We start from the raw sequence: 25784 nt of genomic DNA on the forward strand, positions 1-25784 counted from the left end.
GACTGAGCACAGGAGTCCTGGCCTGGCTGAGGTGGGATGTCTGCCAAGTGTTGCCTGCAGGTGTGCCCGCTGGGAACTGGTACGCATTCCTGAGGAAAATTAGTGCAGGTCACAATGGACTGTGCCGTTCTTGCTGCCCAGGCGGGAAGGGCTGCGCTGAAGCGGAAAGGAATGACCTGTCCTGTACACCTGTCCTGTACACCTTTCCTGTACAACCTGTCCTGTACGTCTGTCCTGTACACCTGTCCTGTACACCTGTCCTGTACAACCTGTCCTGTACAACCTGTCCTGTACGTCTGTCGTGTACGTCTGTCGTGTACGTCTGTCCTGTACAACCTGTGCTGTACAAGCTGTCCTGTACACCTGTCGTGTACGTCTGTCCTGTACGTCTCTCCTGTACAACCTGTCCTGTACAACCTCTCCTGTGCCTGTTTTCCCAAAGCAATGGGCCCCATAACAACGGCTGTAGATTTCCCCACCTCTTGGCCAGTTGCCCCTCGCTTCTGAAAAGAACTATAAAGGGAATTTCTGAAATAACTGAGCTCGAGATCTCCCTGTGGAAAGAAGATGAATCTATTGGCAGAAGACCACGAGGACTTTGTCTCATCTGTTGGTAGCTATTGCCCCCCTTTTTCTCCCTCTCTACTTTGTTTTTCTTTATCTCTCTCTCTTTCTCTCCTCTATTGCATTACTGTGTTGTGGGCACTTAATAAAGGTGCACTGTTTTGATTAAAACTGAAATCCCTTGTGTCCTTCTGCACTCTGAGATCTATAAATGAACCATCACGACCCCCGCTTATATTAGCAGATCGTGACAGCTCTGGCTGCTCCTGTGCAGGAAGGAATACAGTCACAGGAACATGGAGTTCAATATTTAATGTTGCTTGAATGTTGCAGTTGGAATGTTCAGGCTGGGAGAATTTAAGGTCAGGCTGGTAAGTAAAACAGAAGTGTTTGGAAAACATATGTCCCTAGATTATAAATTTTTGACTTTTCTGTTCCATTAAAGTTGATCTTTTTTTCTTTGCCTAAATTAAGACCAAGAAAAAGGTAATAATTAGGAGAAAGCCGAGATTTCCAACTAGAAAATTAAAATTTTCAAAATTTCTCTTTGTTACAATACTTACAAAGAATATGAATAATGTAAATCTGCTTTAAGGTGAGAACAGAACAACATTTGACCGAACTTCACTTCTTCCATAATGCAGCATTCACTTTTATATGTGGAGGAGCGAGCTAAAGTGCCACTAACAGGGAGCCTCAGAAATAGTTATGCATTTCCCATCTTTTTGGGGAAGCTTAGAATGTTTTGATATCTGTGTGCAGGTGACTTGCTAGGAGGCACCAAAGAAATATGTGGCATGGAGAGGAGCTGAAACCGCTTCTGCAGCTCAAGTCCATGATGTGACCATATCTGTCCTTCCCACCTATCACTTTACCTTGCTATGTGTCCTACTGCAGGGCCTTGACAGGTTTGCAAAAGTCATTTTTGAAGGCAAATTTCTTTATCTTGTGCTTGAAGACACTCAGTTTGCTATAGGGATATAGACTAAGTAGATCTGTGCTTGTTTCAAGCTCAGACTTGCTGTCATCGATCCTGTTTCTGTACTGATGTGTTTGCATGTGGACTTAACACATACTCTGAAGCTTTCAGTTTGGGAAGAGCCTGCCCCTGACTGGGTCCAGAGTTTTGGTTTACCACTGATTCCTGTGGTCTATAGTAAAGCACCTATTTCCAGCCCTCCTGCAGGCTTGGCTCATCCTACCACATCACTGGTGCCATAGGATCCAGCTACAGCTGTCTTAGGGTCAGTCCTGTGCATGCACTGGTGCCATAGGATCCAGCTACAGCTGTCTTAGGGTCAGTCCTGTGCATGGAGGGTACACAAGTCATAGAATCACAGAATGCTTTGGGTTGAAAGAGATCATCCAGACCATCTTGTTCCAACCCCCTGCCATGGGCAGGGACACCTTCCAGTTGACCAGGTTGCTCCAAGCCTCATCCCACCTGGCCTTGAACACTTCCAGAAATGGAACATCCACAGCTTCTCTAGGCAACCCATGACAGGGCCTCACCACCCTCACAGTAAGGATTTTCTTCCTAATATCCCATCTAAATTTACTCTCTTTCAGCTTAAAGTCATCACATCTACTGTGCCTGAAGCCCTTTCTCCACATTGCAGAGCACTTTTATTGGTGTTAGTTTTGTGCAAAGGAGGGAGTTTGCCTTTCTGATAAAAGAAGATTTTCTCAATGATGGATTTTTCCAGTGGACTGACATTCTCTTCTCCTTTTGAAGTTGTAGGTAAACCCTTCAGCATCATCTCCTTCTTTTGCCACCGCTGGATGTTTGGATGGCTAGGCTGCCGCTGGTATGGATGGGCTGGTTTCTTCTTTGGCTGTGGGAGCCTTATCACTATGACAGCTGTCAGCCTGGACAGGTACCTGAAGATCTGCCACTTGTCCTATGGTAAGCCAAATATATGTCTATATATAGGTAATTGTATTATCTGTGATTGCAGAGAAGCTATATTAAGTGCAATAGTTTACTACACTGAAATCATAATTAAACTCTTCAGAATGCTTTTCTTAAAAATAGAGGGGAGTACAAAGATGAGAGAAACATGATTGCATGATCCAAGAAATTCCAGTTAAATTCATTTTTCTGGACATAACACTCTCTGCTGCCTGCTTAAGCCATGTGTTTTTGTAACCCCTCATAGACAAATCACTTTATTTCTATCAAGGCCTATTAGCACTAACAGAGGAAAGTACTGCACATATTGCAGGGTCTTATAGACCAACACATAGAAATATTCCTTATTAGATGCCTAAATTCCTCTGAGGTGTGTGGCAACCTATATAAAACACCTAAGAGATTTGGAAGGGCAATAAGTCATAATGTGAAACTGTCTCCCAAGTATGGAAATGGAACCTGAGAGGATGAAATTAATTTAGCAGTGTGTTACCACCATATCCATCAATATCTTGTACCTCTGGAATATGATGTATTATGTGCTTCATTCTTTCCAGTTAAAGGATATTGTCACAGTTTAAAAAGGATGTTCTTCTTGCATTGTAAGGGACTAAATTCCCCATCCAAATACAAAGGATGCTCAAGGTGACTTTACAAGTAAGAAACACTTTGCCCATGTGACTTGAGGCACCCAAGAGATTTCTTTGTGATGACATATAATATCGATCATGTTAAGTTGTGAGGACTGTGTGCAGCTAGGAATTGTAAGTAAGCCAGTCTGTGCAAGCAGGTAAAAGCTGTGCTACTGTGCTAAGATGTGCTATAGATCATAGATCCTGGTGTGTCCATAACTTTTTCCCTAAATGGGAGTACAGGGGAGGTCTCCTTAGCTGAGTTTTAGATACACCAATAGTATTAAGCAGGATTTCAGTTCTTTCTGTAGAAATCTTCTCAAAATAATTCAGTGGTAATCCAAGTCATAGTCAATTTTTCACAGACTTGGTGAGCTGAAGTGAATATTTCATAGCTGGCTGCATTCATGCCACCAGCTGTGGTGTTTAACATGACATGGGAGAGAAAATGCTTCAAAACCATTATTCCAAAGGGCTCTGATCATGGTGGTCCATACAAAATAAACAATAAACAAAGATTTATCATGCTCAGTCTAGGTGGTTCAAAAACGTTTCTCTTTTAATACTTATGTTATTGTTGCTTTGTTTTTCCACCCCTGAACATAATGAACCACCTTTCTGTCTCTCAGCCATCATACATGAATACATCATTTGTCAGGCAAAGTTTGTTTCCCTTCCAGTGATCTGGACATGTAAAATCAGCTGGGAAGGGACACTGGACACATCCAAGTTACAGGTGTTTCTTTGCTTTGGTTTTGTTTTAAGTCACTCTGAAACCCTGAAGAGAGTTCCTTAATGTTAGTGTGAAGTGAGTGAAAACTCCCCTGTGAGTCAGAGACTGCAAACAAGTTGGAGCTTCCTAGATGGAAGGAGATGTTATAACACCCTATCCTAAGTTTCTGCAAAACCAAAGATTTAAATTTGTTAGTCCTATCTGAGTCCTACATGTTGAACACAGATGATGAGGAAAACCCTGCAAACTGAAACTTTTTCTAGATGAATTAGAGCTGTATGCAAGATGAGCAGAGAAACAATATTCTGATCTTCAGGAATTCTATTGGCATTTAATTAACAAAAAAAGAGCAAGGACACATGAAAACACCTATTACAGATATTTCTGACAGGACACACATGTTGATTTTCTGTACTGGAAAAAAATGACAAAGTAAAATTAAATCCTAGCTATCTTATTTCCTTTGTAAAGCCTTATTTCTCAGTCACAGAGTTTGAACTTCAGTCAGGTAATACAGGAGAGAAAGAACAGGAAAAAACCTAAGTTACATTAAAGAATTGAAATTACTGGACAAGATTCTAACAACTGTTGCTGAGCTGGTTGTTTGGATTGCTTTAGTCTGGACTCTTCTCAGTTGTAACTCATCGCAACTTAAAGCAAAGATCTGAAATAAGGACAGGTGCAGCCTTCCACATGAGTGTGTCTTTGTCTTCACGAGGCACAACATGAGTACAGGGTCACTGTGGATACCTGGAAAAAGCCAAGATGAACATGACAGAATTGTTGTCAAACAGTCAAGCAAACTCATATTTAAAAGAATCATAGAATGGTTTGGGTTGGAAGGGACCTCCAAGACCATCCAGTTCCAAAGTCCCCACAGGAACAGCTTCCACTTGATCAGATTGCTCACAGCCACATCCAGCCTGGCCTTGGACACTTCCACGTGACACGATGTATTCCATTGTGCCAAATTCATCTGGACATGAACTTGTAACTCCTGAATTTTCTTCCAGGTACCTGGCTTAAGAGACATCATGCATTTATCTGCCTGGCAATAATCTGGGCCTATGCTATGTTCTGGGCTACAGTGCCTTTTGCTGGGGTGGGGAGCTACGCCCCCGAACCCTTTGGGACCTCCTGCACTCTGGACTGGTGGCTGGCGCAGGCTTCGGTGGCTGGACAGGCTTTTGTTCTGAGCATCCTTTTCTTCTGCCTCCTGTTCCCAACTGCAGTGATTGTGTTTTCCTATGTCAAAATAATTTTAAAAGTCAAATCATCCACCAAAGAAGTCGCTCACTACGATACCAGGATTCAGAACAGCCACATACTTGAGATGAAGCTGACCAAGGTAGGTAGGAACATTTTCCTCATTTTGCTCTGTTGGGTCATATGAGCACGTTTGGAGACAATAACGTGATGCTCCGAAAGTGCTTTTGTAGCCTTCTCCTCTGTTACTGACAAGATGGGGAAAAACAGGACTGGAAACATAATTCTGTGATTAGGGCACTCGAGTTCCTGAGATCATGACTCACTCTAAAGCTCTGACACAGTATTCCCCTGTGACCTTACAAGTCATATCATCTCCCTGTGGCCCTGCTCCCCACCATAAAAAAACCTTTTGCTTTCAGAAACAGTTGTAAAGACTAATTTAAGGAGTTTGATGTTCACAGGAATTATAACAGAAAACAGATAAAGAGCAGATTATTGTAGCAGGGAAATAGAGCTTTCAGACAGTTTTCGTTCCTCTGTTAATGAAGATATAAACCAAAACTGGTCCTGTGACACTGCAATTGTTTTTATGCAAATAATTTACCAGTTAGGGTCAGCCATGAACTGCTAATAAAAATGCTGAAGTGCTAAAATTAATTTTCCTTTTCAGACCATATCCTGTTTTCTGATTGAATCTATTTTCTGTTTGGCAATGGTGACAGCCATGATCCTTGATACTGGTTATTGTGCCAGGAAACCTCTCAAAATAAAGGCTTGTATTGAACAAAACCAGATTCCTTATCTGTAAAAGATTCACCAACCTCTGCAAGCCATGCCAAGAGTGAGACAAGCAGCAAGTTTTGCTTGACTGATCAAATTTTATTACAATTTTTGGGAGTTGAACTGAAAGTTATACAACATAGAGCAATAAGGGTCATTATGTCTAAACATATCTGAAAATCTCAGCTACGTACCTGTACAGCCAGTGCTGCCAGTCCAGCTGGTGCAACTGCACTTGCCTTTCAAAGGGATGTTTCAAATTGTTACTTTTTTTTGGTGGTTATTTAGCAAATTTCCTTTGAAGAGCAATGGAAACTTTTGATTTGAGGCTGCAGATTTTTTTTTTTTTTGCATATTGGGAGGATCATGTAAAACTTCAATGTGATCTGAGTTGCAACACCAGTAATTTTCCCTCCTGTCTTGGATCTACACTGGAGAATGTAATGTTGGGATAAATATAAATATGGAAAATTAGTCTCCCTTTTAACCTGTTTGACTCCACAGTACAATTTATAACAAACAGTCTGTGTTTGAGATCCTTGGCTCACCTGCACTGTTCCTTCAGTGACAGACAACAAAAAGAACAGGCTACAGGAAAGATTATGCAATGTCCAAACTCCTTGTGCTTTCTGGATTTTTTTGTTTGTTTGTTTTTGTAATAAAATCCTGCTAACTGCCTTATTCCAAATGAGTGCACATGTGCTGCTACCAGTCTGGATGCAGCAATTATCTGTCAATGGCAGCAGTATAAAGGCAGATGTTTTTCAGGATGTATTATGACATGGTATCATTCGAAGTGATATCAGGCTGTGACTGAGTGCAGACAGGCTGGTTCAGGTAAAGTATGCTAATCACAAATTTTGGCCCCAAGCAGTTTTCCTTTGGCATTTTTACTAAACTTTCTTATGGTTATGTTTCCTCATATTATAAGCAAGTCACTTACTAATTTACCCGGAACTCATTTATCAGAACTGAAATATTTAATATGAATTTGCTTTTTAAAGTATCTACATATTCTAATGGAGTGCAAATCCATGATATGGGTTAGGAGAAACAAATCTAGACGTTTTACTAGCATTCTCACTCTCAGTTAAAGTCCCAATTTTCAAAGGATTTTTTTTCAAAAACCTTCGGAGCTCTGCTATTATCTGTGTATTTTCCTAAAAAAGAGATTCTGTGTTTCGAAAGAAACCCCCTCCTTAAATAATTTGAATTCAATATCAAGCTATTATTATTTTCTGAAATCTCATTTAGTTTTCTCATATTTAGCCAGACTTTGCTGCATTTTTAAAGCAGACTCATTAACTGCGCTGTGTCAGGTGAAAGAAGCACAGGCACGAGATAAGGAGGCAGATTTTGTTCATGTTGTATATTTATATGAAGAAGCAAGTTATCATTTTTCTTTTCCATTCAGTGGAATGCAATTCCCTTTCATTCTTCCCAGCTCAGTGCTGCTCTGCCAGTGTTTGACTCTTCTGAATTAACCTCGCTGTCTCTTTTCTGCTCTCACAAGGTGGCAATGTTGATCTGTGCAGGGTTCCTCATTGCCTGGATCCCTTACGCCGTAGTCTCGGTCTGGTCAGCCTTTGGACAGCCAGATTCAGTCCCCATCCAGTTCTCAGTGATACCAACACTGCTCGCAAAGTCAGCAGCCATGTACAACCCCATCATTTACCAGGTCATTGATTGCAAGTTTTCTTGCTGCCAGTCAGGAGGGCTGAAGGCCAAGAGCTCTTTGAAGAAATCAAGGTAATTTCTTCTTTGGGGAGTAGGATACCTTTGAGAACATGATGTTCCAAAACGACCAGACTAAGGTACTACCAAGGATCACAGCTCATTGGATCTTATTTCTTGGGTTTGACCGTGACCATTTTGGTTTGGGATTTTTCTTGCCATGGGAATTTGTAAAGTGACTCAAGGTGTATAAAGAGAAGCAAGGAGACAGTCCTTGCTTTTAGATCCAGCCTCAACTCCATTGATATTGTTTGGAAAAAAGTCTAATTGGTTTTAGTGAGTTTTGGATCAATCCTGTCTTCCTCATCCTTTTCTTCCATGTGATCATATGAGTTTCCTCCAGAAGGTGTTGATGACCTCTATTGCAAGTGAAGCAAATGGAAGAGAATTGTGTTAATTCCTTCCATAATTAACCTGCTGATACTATTTCAGCCACAGAATCACAGAAGGAGGTTTCACCTAGTCCCTCATGCTGAATGCAAGCTGGCTTCCCTGGGGCTGTGCAGTGAACAAAATGATCTGGAGGAATCACTTCCCAGAAGTAGGACCTTAATTCCGAACTTGATGTAAAGAAAATGACCATTGTACCCTCTCCTCCCCACAGGACATACACCATATCTGCACACAGGGACTCGGCAGTGATGAACGAAACCCAGCTGGAAGCATGAGGGCTCATCTCACACACAGCAAATGAAAACATGATGGAAACAACACTACTGGCTCAAGTTCCTCATTCTGTAAATGAATTAAAACATGGTGACAGGTTTATTTTACTCACTATTCCTATGTACAATGCACAGTTCTTTCCATCCTGACCAAAATATTGTGTTAGAGTTGGGCAAATATTTTAAGTACTCAGAGGAAGGAGAAACAGAGAAAATTTAGTTTTATTTAAAATTTTCCTTCACTTCAGATGCTTTACAATGCCCTTTTTTTTTGCTCTTCTTAGCACTAACAGAAATGATAGTTTGGATGATATTTCCCCTCAGGGGAAGGAAAGTATTCATAAAGGCCAGTTTTAGTTTACCAAAGCTAATCTCCCTAAATTCCTGCTGCAGTCACTGGAGACCTGGAGCACAAGAGAAAGGATTCCTTAGAGGACAAATCTGAGTTGGAGCTTCACTTATCAGGGCTCTGAATTACACAGTGGGGAAACATTAGCTGACTGGATTTCTCTGGTGAGCATCTCTCCAAATCACGAGGCTGTCTTGAACCAACTTTGACTTCAGTCCTTCAATATTCAGAAACATTTTGATTTTAGTGACAGCAAAGTCAGAGGTATCACACATACACAGGACCACTTTACAAGATATAGAATAACAATTCCTTACTCAATTGTGAATGAGAGGGGAAAGGTCTCTTGCTCAAACTGTAGCTTCATTTAGGAGTTATGAACAACTTTTTAATAAAAAAGCAGAACTGAAATGAAGTCAGCCCAAGCCAAACTGAGGAAACTAATATTTCACACATTTTTATCATTCTCTGGCCAAAATTACAGTGAAATATGATGGCAACAAGCAGAAAGATTTGCCTTCTTGATTGATAACTGAATTTTTCATCTTGTATTTTACTCATCACAATTTTTTATGAGATCACTTCACGAGATATAAAATGGCGGAACCTTCCTCAATCCAAACCATGAAACTAGATTCAAACCAGTGTATTTGTGAGAAGGGTCACAGCCCTGCTGACAGAGGAGTCTTTCCAAAGTGCAGCTGCAGAGTAGTTTTTAAACACTAAGTCCTGGAAAGATGAAGATTAGTAACTATTTAGGGGAATGAAGTTTTGCAAGTTCCTAATGCATTCAATAGAAAAATAATGTGCTTTGAAATGACCTGCAGAGTAAGGCAGCCAAAACAGTTGTGTTGGGTAAGACCCATAATTATTTCTATTATCTCCTTTTTCTTTTTTGGATTTATTATAAGGTAGAGGCATCACTATAGATCAAAAACTAGCATTTCAGTAAAAGCAGATTTTTGATGCTTAAAGTAATGATTTTGATTTTTCTGTGTCATTTCTTCAAGAAGGATGTGATTTTATTAAAAATAAGTTAATTGTAAGTCAAAGAGTCTCCCACACAGATTTCTGCTGGCTGTTAAAAACAAAGTTACAAGGGCAAAGCTTTCTTCTGGGTTGTTCCTTTAAGGAAAGAAAGCATTTATGAAAAAGTTTCGATTACTTTCCTGTTTAATATTTCCTGTTTAATGTTAATTTATTCTATTGTTATTTCAGAAATGTGTTTAACATGCATTTCCTGCCACACTGAACTGAACTTCTTTTGTAGCTGATCTGTGTTGATGTTAATATTGCTTTATACAATAATATCATAAAGGTTTAATCTGATGTTTGTTGGCATGTCCCAGCACTCCCATTCTGCAGTTGCTATTTTCTCAAATGATATTCAGACCACGTAGCAGAAGTAGAATGTTGTTGAATTTCCTAAGCTGGGTATTGCTTCCTTCTCTGCAATGTTTTAACAAAAGAATTTTGAATAAATACTAAGAGAACTTGCAGAGGTACGAAGAGTTGCCCTTTTACCTGTACATTGTTTTGTGCTAATTTTTCCCCAGAAGTTGAGTTCTTTCATTTCTACAGACCTTTCAGCATAAGACAAATTTATCTCTTAACTATGGTTGCAAATTGTGCCCACAAATTGATCCAGAGCAGAAGGCATCTTGTACAGTATTTGCAGACATGGTTATGAAGATATTAACAACTTTGCCTGCATCTTCCTGCAGCTTTTATTATTTTCTTCATCCAGGCAAACTTTTGTTTGTATTTATAGGTGTTTATCATAACTAAGGTGTGATGTAAATCAGACATACAGTGGCCCTATAAATGAGATTAGCTGAAGCAACACTGTTGGTAAAATTGTAGGAATTACACACCAGGCACCCAGATTTAGGGGTAGATCAACTCATAGTTTGTGCATGAACCCTTCCTCTAATTTAAATTGAGGAAGTTTTTCCCTTTATTTTTTAAAATTATGTACTTTCCTCAGAACTGCTATTGGGTCATCCCAGGAGTGGATACCCACTTGTGGTAGGGCTGAATTTTATATTTTTAAAGAATGAAAGACATTTTTGAATTCCACTATAGCGAATGTACTAGATACACATGCTACCTAAAGAGTTCAGAGGTTTAATAAACTCTAAATATGAACTTCCAGAATAATGATAAATGTGTTTCATATGACTTAAAGATATTTATTTTCATATTATTTAAATTTATTTATTTTTTATTCAGTGCCACAGTTATTTTTGTCTGAAAACTCAGTTTTGCCACGACTGAACAGTATCTTGCACTAGAAGAAACTTTAGGACTCCAGCTTGTGCAGGAATTAAAGACAAGTTTATGCTGAGCATGTGTTCCAGTGAAAGATGTTCCCCTGAATCAAGCAGGACATGCACACTCCAGCATGTGGTGCTTAATTTAAATGCAGAATCTGAACCTAAGAGCAAATGGATCTCATTGGATTCAATGACGAAAGAGAACTGGAGCACTCTCTTTGTTCACCTGTATATAAAGCAGCTCATACAATTTGTGCTCTCTTTGGGATCACAGTGGTAGAGGAGTGAGTGGTCTTATTATGGATTTGAATTTTCAAGGTCAATTTTGAATTGATTGGAAGGTTGTACCCAGATGGTTCTAAAGATAGCACTTTGCTACTGATGCTCAGGACAGAGTTTCTTCCTCTCCCTGTGTTGAGGCTGATAATTGATTATTCCATAAAACTGAGATATGTAACCTTGGTCTGAGAGCATCAAAAGACAGTGAATCTCTCACTTTGCTGTTCTAGAAATCTAAATGTTTTACAAATTCCAAACTTATACTATTTTGTGATCTGGGCTTTGTCAAAGCACCAGCAGTATAAAACCTACTCAGTGTGATGAATGAGTAAGGAACGCGACTCTGAAGGAAGATTTCTTTATTGCGTTTTCAATATTTCATCCTCCTTGTTATATTAAGAAATTTCCTCTTTTTATGTATAAACATTAATGTTTTTCAATGAAAATAGTGCCATCAAGAATAATAGCTATAAATGAGGATCTTTTATTATGTAACCTTTGTGTGCATTCAGACTGAGCTGCCAAGAAGCAAAATTCTATTTGAATTCACTGTCCATGACTTGAAGGAAGTAATTGACATAGGCTAAGACTCCACTTAGATAATGAGCTGACCTGGACAGTAAGATTGAGAGTAAGAGAGTAATGAGAGCAATACTGTATTTTGAAGTGATAGTGAAATTATGCAAAGCATGTGGATATGGAAATTTTTTATTTGTCATTTTCAGTCATAGATGAAGAATGACTATAAACCTTCTTCTGCAGACTTGGAAATATGTTGACAATGAAGAAATATCAAGATTTAAAATGCCTGAAGAGACTCTTGAAATAGGAGATTTAAACAAACTTTTATGACAGAAGCTGAAAAAATAAAGTACTAAAAATGTAAGTTATGGTTGTGAGATTTTAGAAGAGAGTAGAGAGCATTTGTCCATGCAGGTGAATACAGCTGTAGCAAATTTTATTTCTAGACCTGTAATAAAAATGAAAAGAACCCAACCCAGCAAGTGATTTGTTAAAAATATTTATCGCCCACAGCAAAAGACTGCTGATAGCAGAAGATTTTTGGCTTTGTGGCATCAAAAGCAAAAGAGGAAATTGATGTGCCTTCATACAAAGAGAGTGTGATTAATGAATGACAGGCACAATGATAGTGAATTGGATTCCTTGGTGGAACTTTCCTCTTGGCACACAATGTCTTTTGGAGGTTGTCCCACCTCCACTGTGCAGGGTGATCCTGGTCATGAGAATAAATCTGAATAGCTGCTAAATGACCAGGCACTTATTTCTCCCAGAATTCTACATTATTCATTTTGTGTTTCTGTTTGTACCTCTTCTTCCCACCAGGGAACTTTCAGATACATCAAACTGCATCCCTCAGGAGAGTTGCTTTGGCATCTTTTTAGTCACATTTCCCAGCTCAGGATGTCCCCAGATGAGTTTCTCCTGGGTAAGAAGCTCTTAAAAAATGATGTTCACCATAACACCAAATTCTCTTCTTCCCTCCTCCCAAGGAAGGTCTTGTTGGTTCCCTTCACATCTGTATTTTCCCAAGTTTCACAAGCCTTTGCAGCTCTCTGGCCCCAAGGAAGAACATTTAACTGCCTGAACTAGATTTTCTGGAGAGCTGCTGGCGAGCATCTCCAATATTATGTTCTTGAGCTCTTGTGCATCCCACACCTTTTTCTTACCTACATGCTTTGCTTTTCAGGATGGCTCATATTCTCCTTCACTTGGAACACGGTGCACACGGTGAGGGCTGTTTTTGTAACTGCCTGGAATGATCTGCACTTCCCCAGTTATGCCTGTTTCACTTTGTAGCTGGGGGAGTGGATCTTGGACCTGTAAGCCAGAGCAAAACCTTTCGAAATACAAGATTTAGTTACATATTGTCATGCTTTTGTTACTTCTGAACTTAAAGGGAGCTTCACCAGCCATGAATAACGAGCCTTTCCCAATACTAACTGCAGTTTTGTGTGTCAGTTGGGTAGAAAAGAAAACCCATCTGGTTTGTTAGAGATCTGTTCTGAGAGACACATTCACTATCAAATCAGGTGACTGCAATGAATGAAAGTTGCTGATAAAGGTTTGGTAGGTTCCCTGAGTCAGTAAGATGATCATTGGTCTGTATTTTGGATGTAGCGCCTAAAGTGAGTTTTGGGAGTAGATTTCTTAATCTTTGTGGAATATAGCTAATAAATTTGTGAAATATCAAGTAAACTTTGTGCTGACCAAAACCTGATGTTGCACAGAACATGCTTCAGACTTAGATGATGGATACATGTGTGGTACACAATAAATTTTGTTTACATTGCATCAAGCATAATCTTACATTAGTGAAAATACGAAACATTTAGGAAATATGTATTTGTAGAAAATAGGTACAAAAATAGAGATGGGAAGACCTTTTTGGGTTCTAAAAGGGCCTACACAGAGGCTCAGCATCCTAAAATCAGAGGCTGGTGTGGAAGTCTTGCTCTTTCTGCACAAATCTTGCAAAACATATCAAGGAAGGGATTTTATCTTACGGCTTTGCATTCATGAAGGCAGTCTGCAACACTGAAAAGTATTTCCCTGGAGCACCTAAAGACCCTCGTTCCTTAATTACAAATCATTTTCTCAGATTGAGAGGTGGAGAACCTGCCTATGTGTCTGCAGTTCTGGTCCCCAAAGCTACGGGAAGCTTTAGAGAAAGTGTAACAGGGAGGAGAAAAAAAATGATAACGTATAGGTAACAGAAACTAAGGTGAGAGGGTGACAGGGTCAAGCAAAGTAGTCTAAAAGAGGAAAGGTCTGAGAGTAAATTATATCAGTGTATAAACAACTTTGAGGCAATAATAATGTAAATGAAGGAAGAGAATTATTTGCAGTCTCAGAAGGTGATAGAATGAGAAATCAAAGCTGGAAGCTAAGGCAGGAAAAACTGGAATGGAACTTTCTGAACTACAGGAACATTCAAGCTTTGGAAGAGTTCTCAAGGAAAGAAGATGGGGCATGATCTACCAGTTATTCAAGAACAGATTATTTAATCTACTAACAAAAATTGTTAACAATGGGCAGTATTTCTAAACAGCCATTTTTAGTCCTGATACCTGGATTTCTGAGCATTTTCCTAATTTAAACACTAGTAGTATCTCACCTTAGAATCTGCCTTTGCTGCTGAAGCAATGAGTGCTGACCTTGCTGTACAGACAGCTGGATTGTTTACAATGGAACTGGCTTCAAAAGACCCCTCACATAGTGAAACTTCACTTCTAATGAAGTGGTTTCAAAATCCAAAGTTGGTGCAATGCAGTGGCATGTGCAGATACCGAGTTAAATTTTATAATGAAAAAAGTAGCTCTGCTTTCACAGTTATTAGATGAGCTTTTCAGAGAGGTATCATTCTGCAACACTTGCAGTTCAAGCTGAAATAAAGTGCTGTAATTACTGCCATGGACAATTTGTCGGAATAAAATATTTTCAGCTGTGCTGTTGAGCTTTTGAGAATACGGTAATAAATCTGGAATCCCAGAGTCATTAAATAAAAATACACCAAACAACCACAGGGAAATTACATGAGAAAATTACCTTCAGAAAAACATATATTAGTGGTTTGTGAGCTACATTTTCATTCTTAGGAATTATATTTCTAATAGAGTTAAATTTACAAAGGCACCAATAGACTTTTAGTGATACTGACTCAAAATAACTGAAATATGATTGTTATCTCAAAGCCTAGGTCTATTAATTGTACAGAGATATATTTCTACTACTGATGGTGTGTCCTATTAAGAAATAATTTCAAGTGTAATTTTTTGTGTATATGTGCTGTATTTATTGTTTCAGTTTGTTGGCAGTAGGATTGTAATCACATATAGTGTCCTGATACTGGTCTATGCTTAATATTGTAGAAAAAGAAATCACTGGCATGTATTAGATAGATTTCTGTTCTGTTTAGGGGATCAGACTTCTTCCTGCTGAAAATATGTGCACATCTGCTTGGAAGTCCATGGTCTTCATCTCTTTCCAGTTTCTTATGCATAAAAAGGATCTTGTGTTTCCTTTGCCTTGCTCATCTCCCACCACAACAGCCTCAGCTGCCTGGTTGGAGTTGCATCTGGTTAACAACCCCCACAGCAGGGAGTCCGGGTCCATAGGGAAAAGGGAAAGGGGGCAGAAGGGTGGGCTTCTTTCTCAGTTAAAGATGAGATTAACCAGGAGCAACCCCACCAAAATCAGGGTACTGCTCTGAGACTGAGATAGAAATAAAAGGAGAAAATGTCTTTTCAGTTTTATGAGAACCAAGAAATTCCAGATGTACTGACGACTGTCTGGGATCTGGTTCTCTAACTCTGATGTAAACACTCAGACCTTGAGCTAAGAGGGTCCTTTTTGCTGGGGAGACTTACTGACTGCACTAAAGATTTAAGTTGGCTGGTAGCACAAAGGTGAGGAAGGCTGAAGGCCACTTTGCTCCTGGTTTTGAGTGATTTCATCTTCCTCCTGTTCTGTGTCATTATAGTCCTTAAAAGATGCACTTGACCTTCCCAATGACCCATTGGAGTACACAGCTGAAGTGTCAGTCATAGCATGCTGGTGTTGTAAGCAACATTCAAAGCTGTAAGAAACTAATACAAAACTTCCTAAAATATTTATTACTGAATTTTTTCATCATGTTGGAGCTCAAATCATAATGGAGGATCTAGGTATGGTGATTAATGAACCTCAGAGGTCAGACCAGTAGGAGAGTATATTAACTACTGATTTTGTAACTCACAGTATAAAATTCAATTGTTTGTGTCCATCAATGTTTCCAACACGTTGTGTGTCAGTGCAATGTCCTGGAACTGCAATCACCAATGTAAGAGAAAATTTATGGAGCGAGCCTGTAAATAACTGTGTAAGTTCTCAAGTGGTTTTGCTGAGTTAATATGTTGTTAATATACAATACTGTGTTATGAAGCAGTAAAGAACCTTACTTACTGACTGCACTTAACATCAGGGGACACTTTACTGTCACTGTGTTGGAACAACAGTGGTGATTATCATTTTTCTCTGCCGTTTTCAGTCCCCTAAACACCCCGCCAGATAGATGACATCACAGGCAGACTTTATTTTCTGCACTTTGTTATCTGAATGTGCTTTCAAATAAAGCAAGAGAATGGATCAATGCTGTTACCTGTGGTTTTTCTTGGGTTTTGATCACAAAATTGTATGTTTTCACATCAAGGCTGCTTTTGGTGACATTTAACTGCAATCCATAACCTGCACGTGTCTGCAGTAAAATGCTTTGTTCTGAGTGAGGGTAGGTTTACATTGGATATTAGGAAGAAATTCTTCCCTCTGAGGGTGGTGAGGCCTTGGCACAGATTGTCCAGAGAAGCTGTGGTTGCCCCATCCCTGGAAGTGTTCAAGGCCAGGCTGGATGGGGCTCGGAGCAACCTGGGATAGTGGAAGGTGTCCCTGCCCAGGGTAGGGGGTGGAACTGGATGATCTTTAAGACCCCTTCCAACCCAAGCCCTTCTGATTCTATGACTTGAGTGGCTGCAAAAAGTGTGTGAGGACCATTACAGTCTAATGAGAAACAAGCAAAGCCTACACTTGAGAAGATATTTGAGGATACTCTGAATAAAATTATTCTCTAAATAAAGAAAAAATACTGTCTCCACCTATTTTCTCCCTGACCCCAAAAGACAATTGACACCTCTGGCTAAGGGATCCTACAAATCAAGATCTGGGAGTTGCCATGGTTTGGGCATCCTGACCCAGTGCAGTGGAGTGTTACCTGGAAAGGCTTTTAACCTGCTCTTGCCTGAGAGGACATCAAAGTGAGATGGTCTCCTTCTTACTAGTAGCTTTGTCCTGTTCTTCGAGGCACCTGAGGAGAATTGGAAACTGGGGAGAGGGATTCGTCTTCTTTTCTCTGTTCATGTGACAACAGGTACACAGTGGAAAAGCCTGCCAGGCAGTGCTGGCATCAGGTACAGAGATACAGGCAGGTGGAGGCTTTTCCTCCCAGACTCATCCTCTCCCCCTTATCCTTACCTGTCTGTAAATCTGACCAGCCAAGGTTCAGAAACCGCAGATTTCCTCAGTGCAAACCTGAGTGCTGGGTGGTATTGACTGGACTTGGCAGTGTTTCAATCCCATTTTACTCTGCCCACACAGTGAGCTCAGATACAGCAAAAACTTAGTAGGAGGAACTAGGATTGAGCTGGGAAACGGTGCCAGGCTGCTGCCAGGAGTTCTGGCGCACCACATCTGCACCGGTCATGCACAGCTCCAATGCACTGTCCTAGGAAATGTTAGAAGAGGGAAAGAACTGGTTAAGGGCAGCAAAACCTTTTTAAAAATTGTGGAACAGATTCTGTACAATGTCAGGTTAAATGGACTCATCTTGGAAGAGGGGGAATCTGATGGGATAGAGTAGGGGCCACAAGTAGCCAGGAAAAGATGAAAGGATCATATTTACAGTTTTTTTCATGAAGCAGGAGTTGGAAGGCACCAAATAAAATGTCCCAGTGCAAAACATCAGGCACGAGGCAAAGGGAAGGACAGGCTTTGTCCTGACAGCACAGCATTAAGTGGTGAGGGAGCATTCATCCAGCAGTGGAATTTGGGCCACTGGCTGACTGTGCAGAGGCACTTCGCGATCACACAAAGGCAAAGGCACAAAGTGACTTTTCTGTAGGAGCCACAGGAGTTCTTCCTGGCAGGGTCTTGTCCCACAGAGGTGACATAAAGAGTTTTATCTGAAAAAGTGTTCAAGGATTCTCAAACAGACTGGTTTTAATGACCCCAGGGAGGGATGGTCCTGCCCACATCCTATGGGTCCAGAAAAACAGAGCACTTTGATTTCATTGAGGCAGGTTGAGATCCAATGACAGGCACTGAAGAAGGCGTTTTGTCTTTCTTTGAAGGTCGTGCTTATAAACGGCTTAAAAATAGTTCTCTGAGTGAATCAGGTGTTACTTCTATTAGCTTTCTTCAAAGCCAGAATAAAAGAGTAGATTTTTTTTCCTTTCTTTCATAGACATTACTCTGATATCCTGAAAAAGAAACTGATTTTTTAAAATAAATTATGAGCAAATATTTATTTTTAGATCAGTAGAAAAACTATAAGATCAGAGGGAGCACCATAACAGATGCGCTCTCCATGGAGATTTGGAGATTAGTGAGGAGCTTTCTGCTTATGGTAAGCTTTTTCTGGAGTTGAAGCTGAAAATAAAAGAAGAATTAAATGAGGATTTAATAAAAAGAAGTGGTTCTGGTGCATCTAACACCTACACATGGATGTTAAAACAACCACAGTTTGCAGTTAGAAATGAAAAGGGGGTTTGAATCCCAATACAAATTATGGTTTTACTGTTGTATTAAACTAAGACTTGTTCTTTATCCGATTTTGATTTTCAGATGTAAAATACTGTGAACCATGAGTACTTCTATGATGTGGTGCTGGAGCAGCCCTAAGTCTCACTGAGTCAGTTTGGGCTACCCCTGAGATTTTACAAGTCCATCTTGGCTATAGCTGCAGTCCCTGAGGGCGCAGGGCTGTGGTTTGTGGGAATCTGGGTGGACCAGAAACACATTCATAAAATTGCTGTGCAACAAGAAAACAAATTTGTGTGAACCCACCTTTAGTTTTGCTGCCATTTTTCCAGGTGTTCAGCATGTAGAAAGGATGGTGGGGTGGTGAAGGCAAGATTTCTCCTACAGAGCTAATGTTTAAAGCAGATGGATATTCACCTTGTGGAAGGCAATCCCCTTTTAGGATGTTTCAGGGCGGTCAACAATAATTAAGTTTTGTGTTAGATTTTTTCCCCCTCAATTTTTTCTCTTTAACTGTCAAAAAGAACAAGAATTAAATCAGAAAGTGGAATGACTCAATTGGACAAAGTTTTAAGTGGGTTATTCACTGATCTTGGTCCTCTGGATCATTATATTTTATATCTTGACTTCTCTAATTTTGATTTTGTGCTGATGGATAGGGACAACTTTTGATTCCAGCTATACTGGTTAAAAATAACTTTTCAGATTTTTTTCCTTCTTAAAATATGACAGTCAGAAGGAAAACTGTGGGGGACTTAAAGGCTGTACATATCCAGTGGGAATCAAATGTCAGACTCTAGTCTAAATACCTCACGTAAATAGCAAGTGTAATAAAGATGTTTTCCCCATTTTCTATTATGACTTTTGAAAGCTTTACTTGGGATCCGGCACACTGAGTAGTGTAGGGTGCACACAGAGCAAGGGGATGATGGAGGTCCAAGCATCCTTTCCCTCCCACTGGGAAAAGGGATTTTAATCAGGTACTACTGTATTTCAAAGAATCTGGGTCACATGCCTGTACCATTAGTTTCTCTATTTTCCTCTGGTCCAATCGCTCTTTAACTGTTTAGACAAAGTGTGCTGCCCATCCGAAGAGAGTGAGAAGGAGAAGTTGAGATGGATATCCATATCTTTCCATTAAATATTTTTGTGCAACAAGGGCTCTTGTCCAAGGAACTAGACTGTAACCTTGAAAGCTCTACCCCAAAAACCATACACAAACTTTTTTCATATGGATGTGAGGCTCAATTTCTACTTCTCTGAATGTTGTCTTTGCCAAATTCACTCTTAGGGACCAGTATCTTAAACTATGAAATCAGTCTTTGCTGGAATTATTTCCTAGAACAGTTCTTCCTTACCATGGTGAAAGAAAATTCTTTTAGCAAGGCATTCATTCATTTAAATAGAGATGAATCTTGCAGTACTTAGAATTTCTCCTGGAATAATTGTGTGGGTTTTAAAATCCCTTAGTGGAGTGCCTGGAAAGGTGTTTAGGGTTTTGTATAAATCAATAGCCACGGGATGTAGTTTTGTGCCTATCTCAGGAACCCACATGAACTACTACTATGTGAAGAAGAAAATCAGCAGGAAAAAGAAAGAAGAACAATGAGGGAAAAAAAGGAAGAAAATTATACTCTAGGTGAAAGCAGTTTGCTGCTCTGTCCACATGTACAGTAAGGTACATTTGGGGATAACAAAAAAAAAATTTAAAGTCTTGATGATTATTGAAAGGAAGTGGAATAAAGGCTAAAGACATCACAAATGACAGAGATAAAACCTCCAGCTTTAAATAAAAGAGTTTAAAGTTTTGTAGCTTTGAAGTTTTCTATTCCTCTTCCATTCTCATCCAATTCATAATCTTCCAGAGGTGAGAAATACACACTGGATTTTACTCATGTGGAGTTTTGCATAGAAATTGATAGGAATTAGTGCTCTAATGAATCACAGTCATCTTTGAGCAGACAGTGAGCCATGTTTCATTGGAAAAGAGAGTGAGAAAATGATGATGCCCACTTCCATGGTGTGTTAAACAAGACTTGAGGCTTAAAAGAGCAAAATGAAATTGTTTATCCACTGGTCACACCAAGCTCTTCCTCATGATCTACAGTGGGGCACAAGTGGATGTGCAGGAGCTGCACACTCACTACCTGCCTCTTTCTTCTGATGCCCCACTGCTGGGGCACTGCACGAGCAGAGAAACCTGGATATGGTCTGGCTGAACTCTGCTGAGCAGAAATAGAAGCACACCAAGCTGGCTTAACATCTGTTTTATTCTTGCCTTGTGCATAGAAGGGTGGGACAGCTTCATGCCATTGCAAACCCTTCCAAGGTCACAGTAAATCTCAAAGACAGGCAAGCAAAAATATCTGCAGCACACTAATATTCTGGCTGTACTCCAACACCCCTACTTTTTTTGTTGGCTGCCATTTTCTCTGTCTGCTCAGGTAACTGCCTTTATTCCAAAGGTTCCTCTCAGTTTCAGTGCCAGTTGGCACTGGCACACACAACCCACCCAGGTTGGGCAATAGTCCATTGGCTATGTTGTTGAGTAACTGTGCAGATTCCTATCACTCATTTCTCTTCCATCTCTATAAAGAGATTGATTAAGACGAACAACCCTGCTGGGATGCTGCTGGGATTGATGCCAGAAAGGGCTGCATGGCACAGAGGCATAGCATAGCATAATAAAAGTCATGTTGAGTATCAGAAACTTCACCCACTTTTGGTGGCAGAACCTGTTGCTTCCAGAGATTATGCTTCATGATTTGAAGGAACAGAAGTAAGAAATCAACCTGTGGTGCTATTTACAGAAAAGCTGTATCTCACCAAGGAACGACAACAAGAGAAAGGTTTGCACCTGAACGGCTGAATAGAAAGAGACATCATCAAGTAACAGATCTGTTTCCACACAGGTGGGCATACAGGGACCTGTATTAAGCACTGCCACAGCCCTGCTGGGAATACACCTTCAGTCTGCCACATTTATTGCTGTTAACATCAGTGGCAGGGACGCTTTCAGGGAGGAATTAAGCTCTGCTGTTTGAAACATGGATGCACCATTCTGTGGAAATACAGTGGACACGTAACTGTGCTTAAGCCCTCTGAAGAAAAAGGGTTTAGTGGGTAGCTGACAAATCATTCAGGTTTGGTATGGTGAGAGCTTTCACAGAGGGTGCACTGAGATAAGAAGAGAAGCCATAAATTCTGGTAGTCAAACATGGCCTTTTTGGAAGGTTTTGCCTTGTTTTTCTCTAGCTCCACTTTAATTTTTCCCTTCTCTGGAAAATTCTCCAAGTTCTCATTTGTCACAATATTTCATTCATTTTCTTATTCCCTCATCAGACATGAGTCAGGATAATGTTTTCATTACATTATAGTCTCATTTTTGAAATGTTGCTGTCAACCTGTTTTTTGTAAATAGCTTGTATGCTTTACTTAAATATTACAAGCCTGTTAATGTCAGTAAGTAGCATTTTTCTGGCTTAGGTAAATGCTGAAACATATACCAATGGGAAAAAAATGTTTCAGACAAATAAAAAGTGACAGGAGATATCCTATGAACTGCTGTTTATTAGAATTTCAGTCTTGAAGACTTACAGGAAGGAAAAAATAAAAAGAAGATGCAGTTCCTCTTCAAAGAAATTGGTTTATTATATTTGTTTACCTTCCTGTAGAGTTCCTTTACTTATTAAGGGATGGCAATTGGATACAAAGAAAGTTGTGGGGCAACTAGGGAAGGACAGGGTGTTTATCTGTTTTCAAATACCAAATGAGCCTTGTGCTCCTGCAAGGTCAGGTTCAGCTCAAGTCAGGAATGGTGTGGCACCTCTGATAGATTTGTATTAATAAAAGGGATACTTGGCAAAACAGTGTTTCTGCAAGAGAAAAATCTAGACTCCCAAGTCTGTGAAAGTACTTAAGAATGGAAAGTTATTGTCCAGAGAAAAATCCTTTTGCTAGTCACAACTAAATTTCCTTTCTCCTCTGCTGTTAATAAGGACCATGTGTACACCAGAATCGTAATTAAACTTTGATGAATATCACCGTGAAGACTGTGTTCATTCAAGCACTGATATTAAAAGTACTGCCAACTTGGTGGGATCAAAGCTGAGTTGGAATACCCACATTTAATGTGCATTTGTCTTTTGGGATGCTTGCTAGAAGAGTAATAACCAGATTAAGTAACACCAATTCGCAGTAGAGGTTTTCAGGGTCTCCATGAACATGTCATTTCTGCTTGTGGAGGTTTTGCTGCAATACCTGCAAAGTCAGAACAAGTCTCCTATACTTTTGGGGCTTCCAGAGTTGAACTGATACTGATAGAGGAGGCCATGGACACATGTCTTGGGCAAACTAACCCTCTTCAGCCAGTCTGAGCTGCCTCCTTGCTTTGGACTGGGGAGACACCAACTCACACCAGCAGGTTAAACAATGGTAGCTGGCTCTTAACTGTAGGACAGGGTGGCAACAATCACCTTTTTCCAGGAGCAGCTGAGTAGGAGCATTTTTCCTCCATCCCAGAAAAAAAGTCACTGTGTCCGGTTATGGAGTCTGGCAGATGTTTCAGAGGAGACTGTGTTTGCAGTGTACAAACAGAGAGCATAAATAATAGATATAATAAATAATAAAAACTAGGATAATCTGTTTTAAGCACAGCTCTTGACTAAGGGTTGAAACAAATTATGGTGGGAAGGGGTGGATTCCCCATTCCTTGATGTCTTTAGTTCAAACCTGGAATTTTTATATCAGGAAACCAGTTTTTTTCTACAGAGCATCAAGAAGGGAAATAATGGCTTTAAAATGCTTTTTGTTAGGAGTAGTAATGAGAAAGCCTTCGAGGTTTCAGAAACTGGGGATTATGATTAGGAGCAGAAGAAGTTTGCTGCTTTCTCCTCTAACTCAGTATCTCAGGAAAATTCAAAAAAGAAAACCAGGAAATTTGTAAGGTGGGAAAAGCCTCTTAGAAACAGCAACAATAAAGCTAATGATACAAGTAGAACAATGTAATTATCTGGAAAATAGAAATGCATATGGATCAGGCCAGCTGAATGGAATATAGCCTAGCATGCAGCAGGAATGAGATAAAGACATTCCTGAGGCCATGCACATTATTTTAGACAGACAGAGAGTCAAAGAATTTACCCCAAAGCTTAAGAAAAGACAAGGGAACAACATTTTTCTAGGAGTGAGTGTGATGTTGCTTCTGTCTGTAGCAAATGCAACAAAACTAAGAGGGAAAAGCCAAGAGCAAGATCTTGGATGCCATTTTTCCTGATGTGTAATACCTGGTTCCTCAAACAGAAATGTTGATGGATGGAGACTCTTCAAAATGTTGGGGTATTTTTTTTTCAATTTTTTTCTGCTACTGAGTTTAATAAATCATCATTATTCATCACTGCTTCTTTTGTGCAAAATCCTTTAAATTAACCTGTTGGTGTGACTATTCAATAGCCAGCTTATCCATACAGACTTCAGCTCCACTTTTAATGATGCAGCAATGGCAAATGTGCAGTTTGTATAGAATGTTAAATTGCTGAAAATACTTATTTTCACTAATTCACATTCTTAAATGTTCTAAGTTTTCTGTCTTAAGCTGAATCCTGGAAAGCAGCAACTGCTCACAGAGCCCAAGCCTTCAGGTGTGGTGTTGTAGCTGGCACAGCTGTTGGACTGCCTTGCATCACAGGGTAGACAGGCAATTTGGGGGAAACAGGTTTGCCATATCTGAGACAAAAATAGGTAATAACTGGAATATGGCAATGCTGGCTTGGATGGAATGAAAATTCAGGTTTGAATACAAAAAATCTCTTTGGTTTTGGTGGATTTTTCAAAGACAATTTGTACAATCTTGTAAAATCAGCCCAAGTTCTGATGCCAGGCACTGGTTGCATTGTCAAAGGAATGTGAATGGTTTTCATCTGTAACCCCAAATTCCAGGCAATATGTACTGTTCAACCTACATATTTAGCATTAGAAAGGAAGACAGCCACTGAGTGAATTATGCTTTTAATTAGGACTTAGAAAGAACAACTGAAAAGAAAAAGGAAAGAAAATAAAAGAATTCTTTAGAGTTGCTGAACATTACTTTGTTTCCTTTTCCTTTGTGCCAGTAGTATTCCCTTTAGAAATTCCCAATGGGTATGTGATTTGAAGACACACACTCTGCCTCTTGGCTGTAAACTAACACATGGGATACACCCAGACTGACCCAGTGATGGGATAAAAGGAAATTTTCCATTCCATTACCCTTTATCCTGGCTCTTTAAAAGGCAGCACTGTTGACAATGTGCCAAATGTAGCACATAATGAACCTTATGAATCACAGTCATTGTTCCTTGGGGGTAGAGGCACAGTACAGGGGTTATTGTATATATTAACTAGTTCAGTGATTCAGGTCTTAATTAGGAAGGAAAAGACTTGAATGGTCACTTGGATGTGTGTCTTCTCATGTGCATATGGAAGAGTTTACTGTTCCTTCAAGCATTAAAGATGAGGTACACATGGTAGATCCAGCTGTGGGAGATCCAGCTGTGGGAGATCCAGCTCTCCCCTGGGAAAGCCAATGAGAATTTAACACTGATCTCAATAAGAGCAAAGAGGAAGACAAAGAGGAACACAGGAGAAGAACTTTACCATGGCCATCTGTACTCAGCACTGGTGAGGCAGCAGCTCAAGTACTGTGGCCAGTCCTTGGCGTCCCACTTCAAGAAAGACATTGAGGGGCTGGAGAGAACCCAGGGAAGGGCATCATGGAGCTGGGGAAGAGTCTGGTGCACAAGTATTCAGATTTTGTGTTTTAATACTTTATTTTAATATTGTAGACCTGCTCAGATTGTGCCAGTTGACTTCTGCAACAGAAAATGGTCCCTAACACTATTTAGTCCTTGTACAGATGTAGCTTTTCTGCTCAAAAATTTGGGCACTGGGTGTCAGAAGACTTTTTTCCCTCCATGTCTTCTGTGACTATTCACAATGCTGATACATGGAACTATATAAATATATAAAGTATAAAACTGCATCAACAAGCCTTTGTGTAGAACAGGAAGGGAATTTTACATTATTAGGCAAGGCTTTTTCTATTTTTATTTCCCACTGAAAACTTTGATCACGATTAAAAGGAAGAAGAAAAAAACCACAAAGGCTTTCATAAATGTTGCTTTCTATTTTAGGAAAAATTAAAAAGAATGAAAAATCCAGAATCTCACACTATCATCTTCTTAAATATTCAATGTGTGTGACCAACTGAATTTAGAAAAAGTCATGAAAACTCTACTGTGTTTCTGACATTCCAGTTTTAATTGGATCAAGGTCAGCAAATTGGTATCAAAAGCTACGGTATGTCC

The 25784-nt window shown here is 39.8% G+C and overlaps 1 protein-coding gene across 1 annotated transcript in view; it reads left to right on the plus strand.

Moving 5' to 3' along the window:
- The window catches only part of LOC125324045 (opsin-5-like), a 37220-nt gene extending 20942 nt beyond the window's left edge, over positions 1 to 16278 (plus strand). The window contains exons 4-7 of the mRNA XM_048299571.1: positions 2300 to 2470; positions 4855 to 5189; positions 7344 to 7579; positions 8169 to 16278. Coding sequence (XP_048155528.1) covers positions 2300 to 2470; positions 4855 to 5189; positions 7344 to 7579; positions 8169 to 8232 — 806 coding nt within the window. The 3' untranslated portion in view covers positions 8233 to 16278. The remainder of the gene's footprint in view (positions 1 to 2299; positions 2471 to 4854; positions 5190 to 7343; positions 7580 to 8168) is intronic.
- Positions 16279 to 25784: the final 9506 nt, after the last annotated feature.

This window comes from Corvus hawaiiensis, chromosome 3, assembly GCF_020740725.1.
Source record: "Corvus hawaiiensis isolate bCorHaw1 chromosome 3, bCorHaw1.pri.cur, whole genome shotgun sequence".
Lineage (NCBI taxonomy): Eukaryota > Metazoa > Chordata > Aves > Passeriformes > Corvidae > Corvus > Corvus hawaiiensis.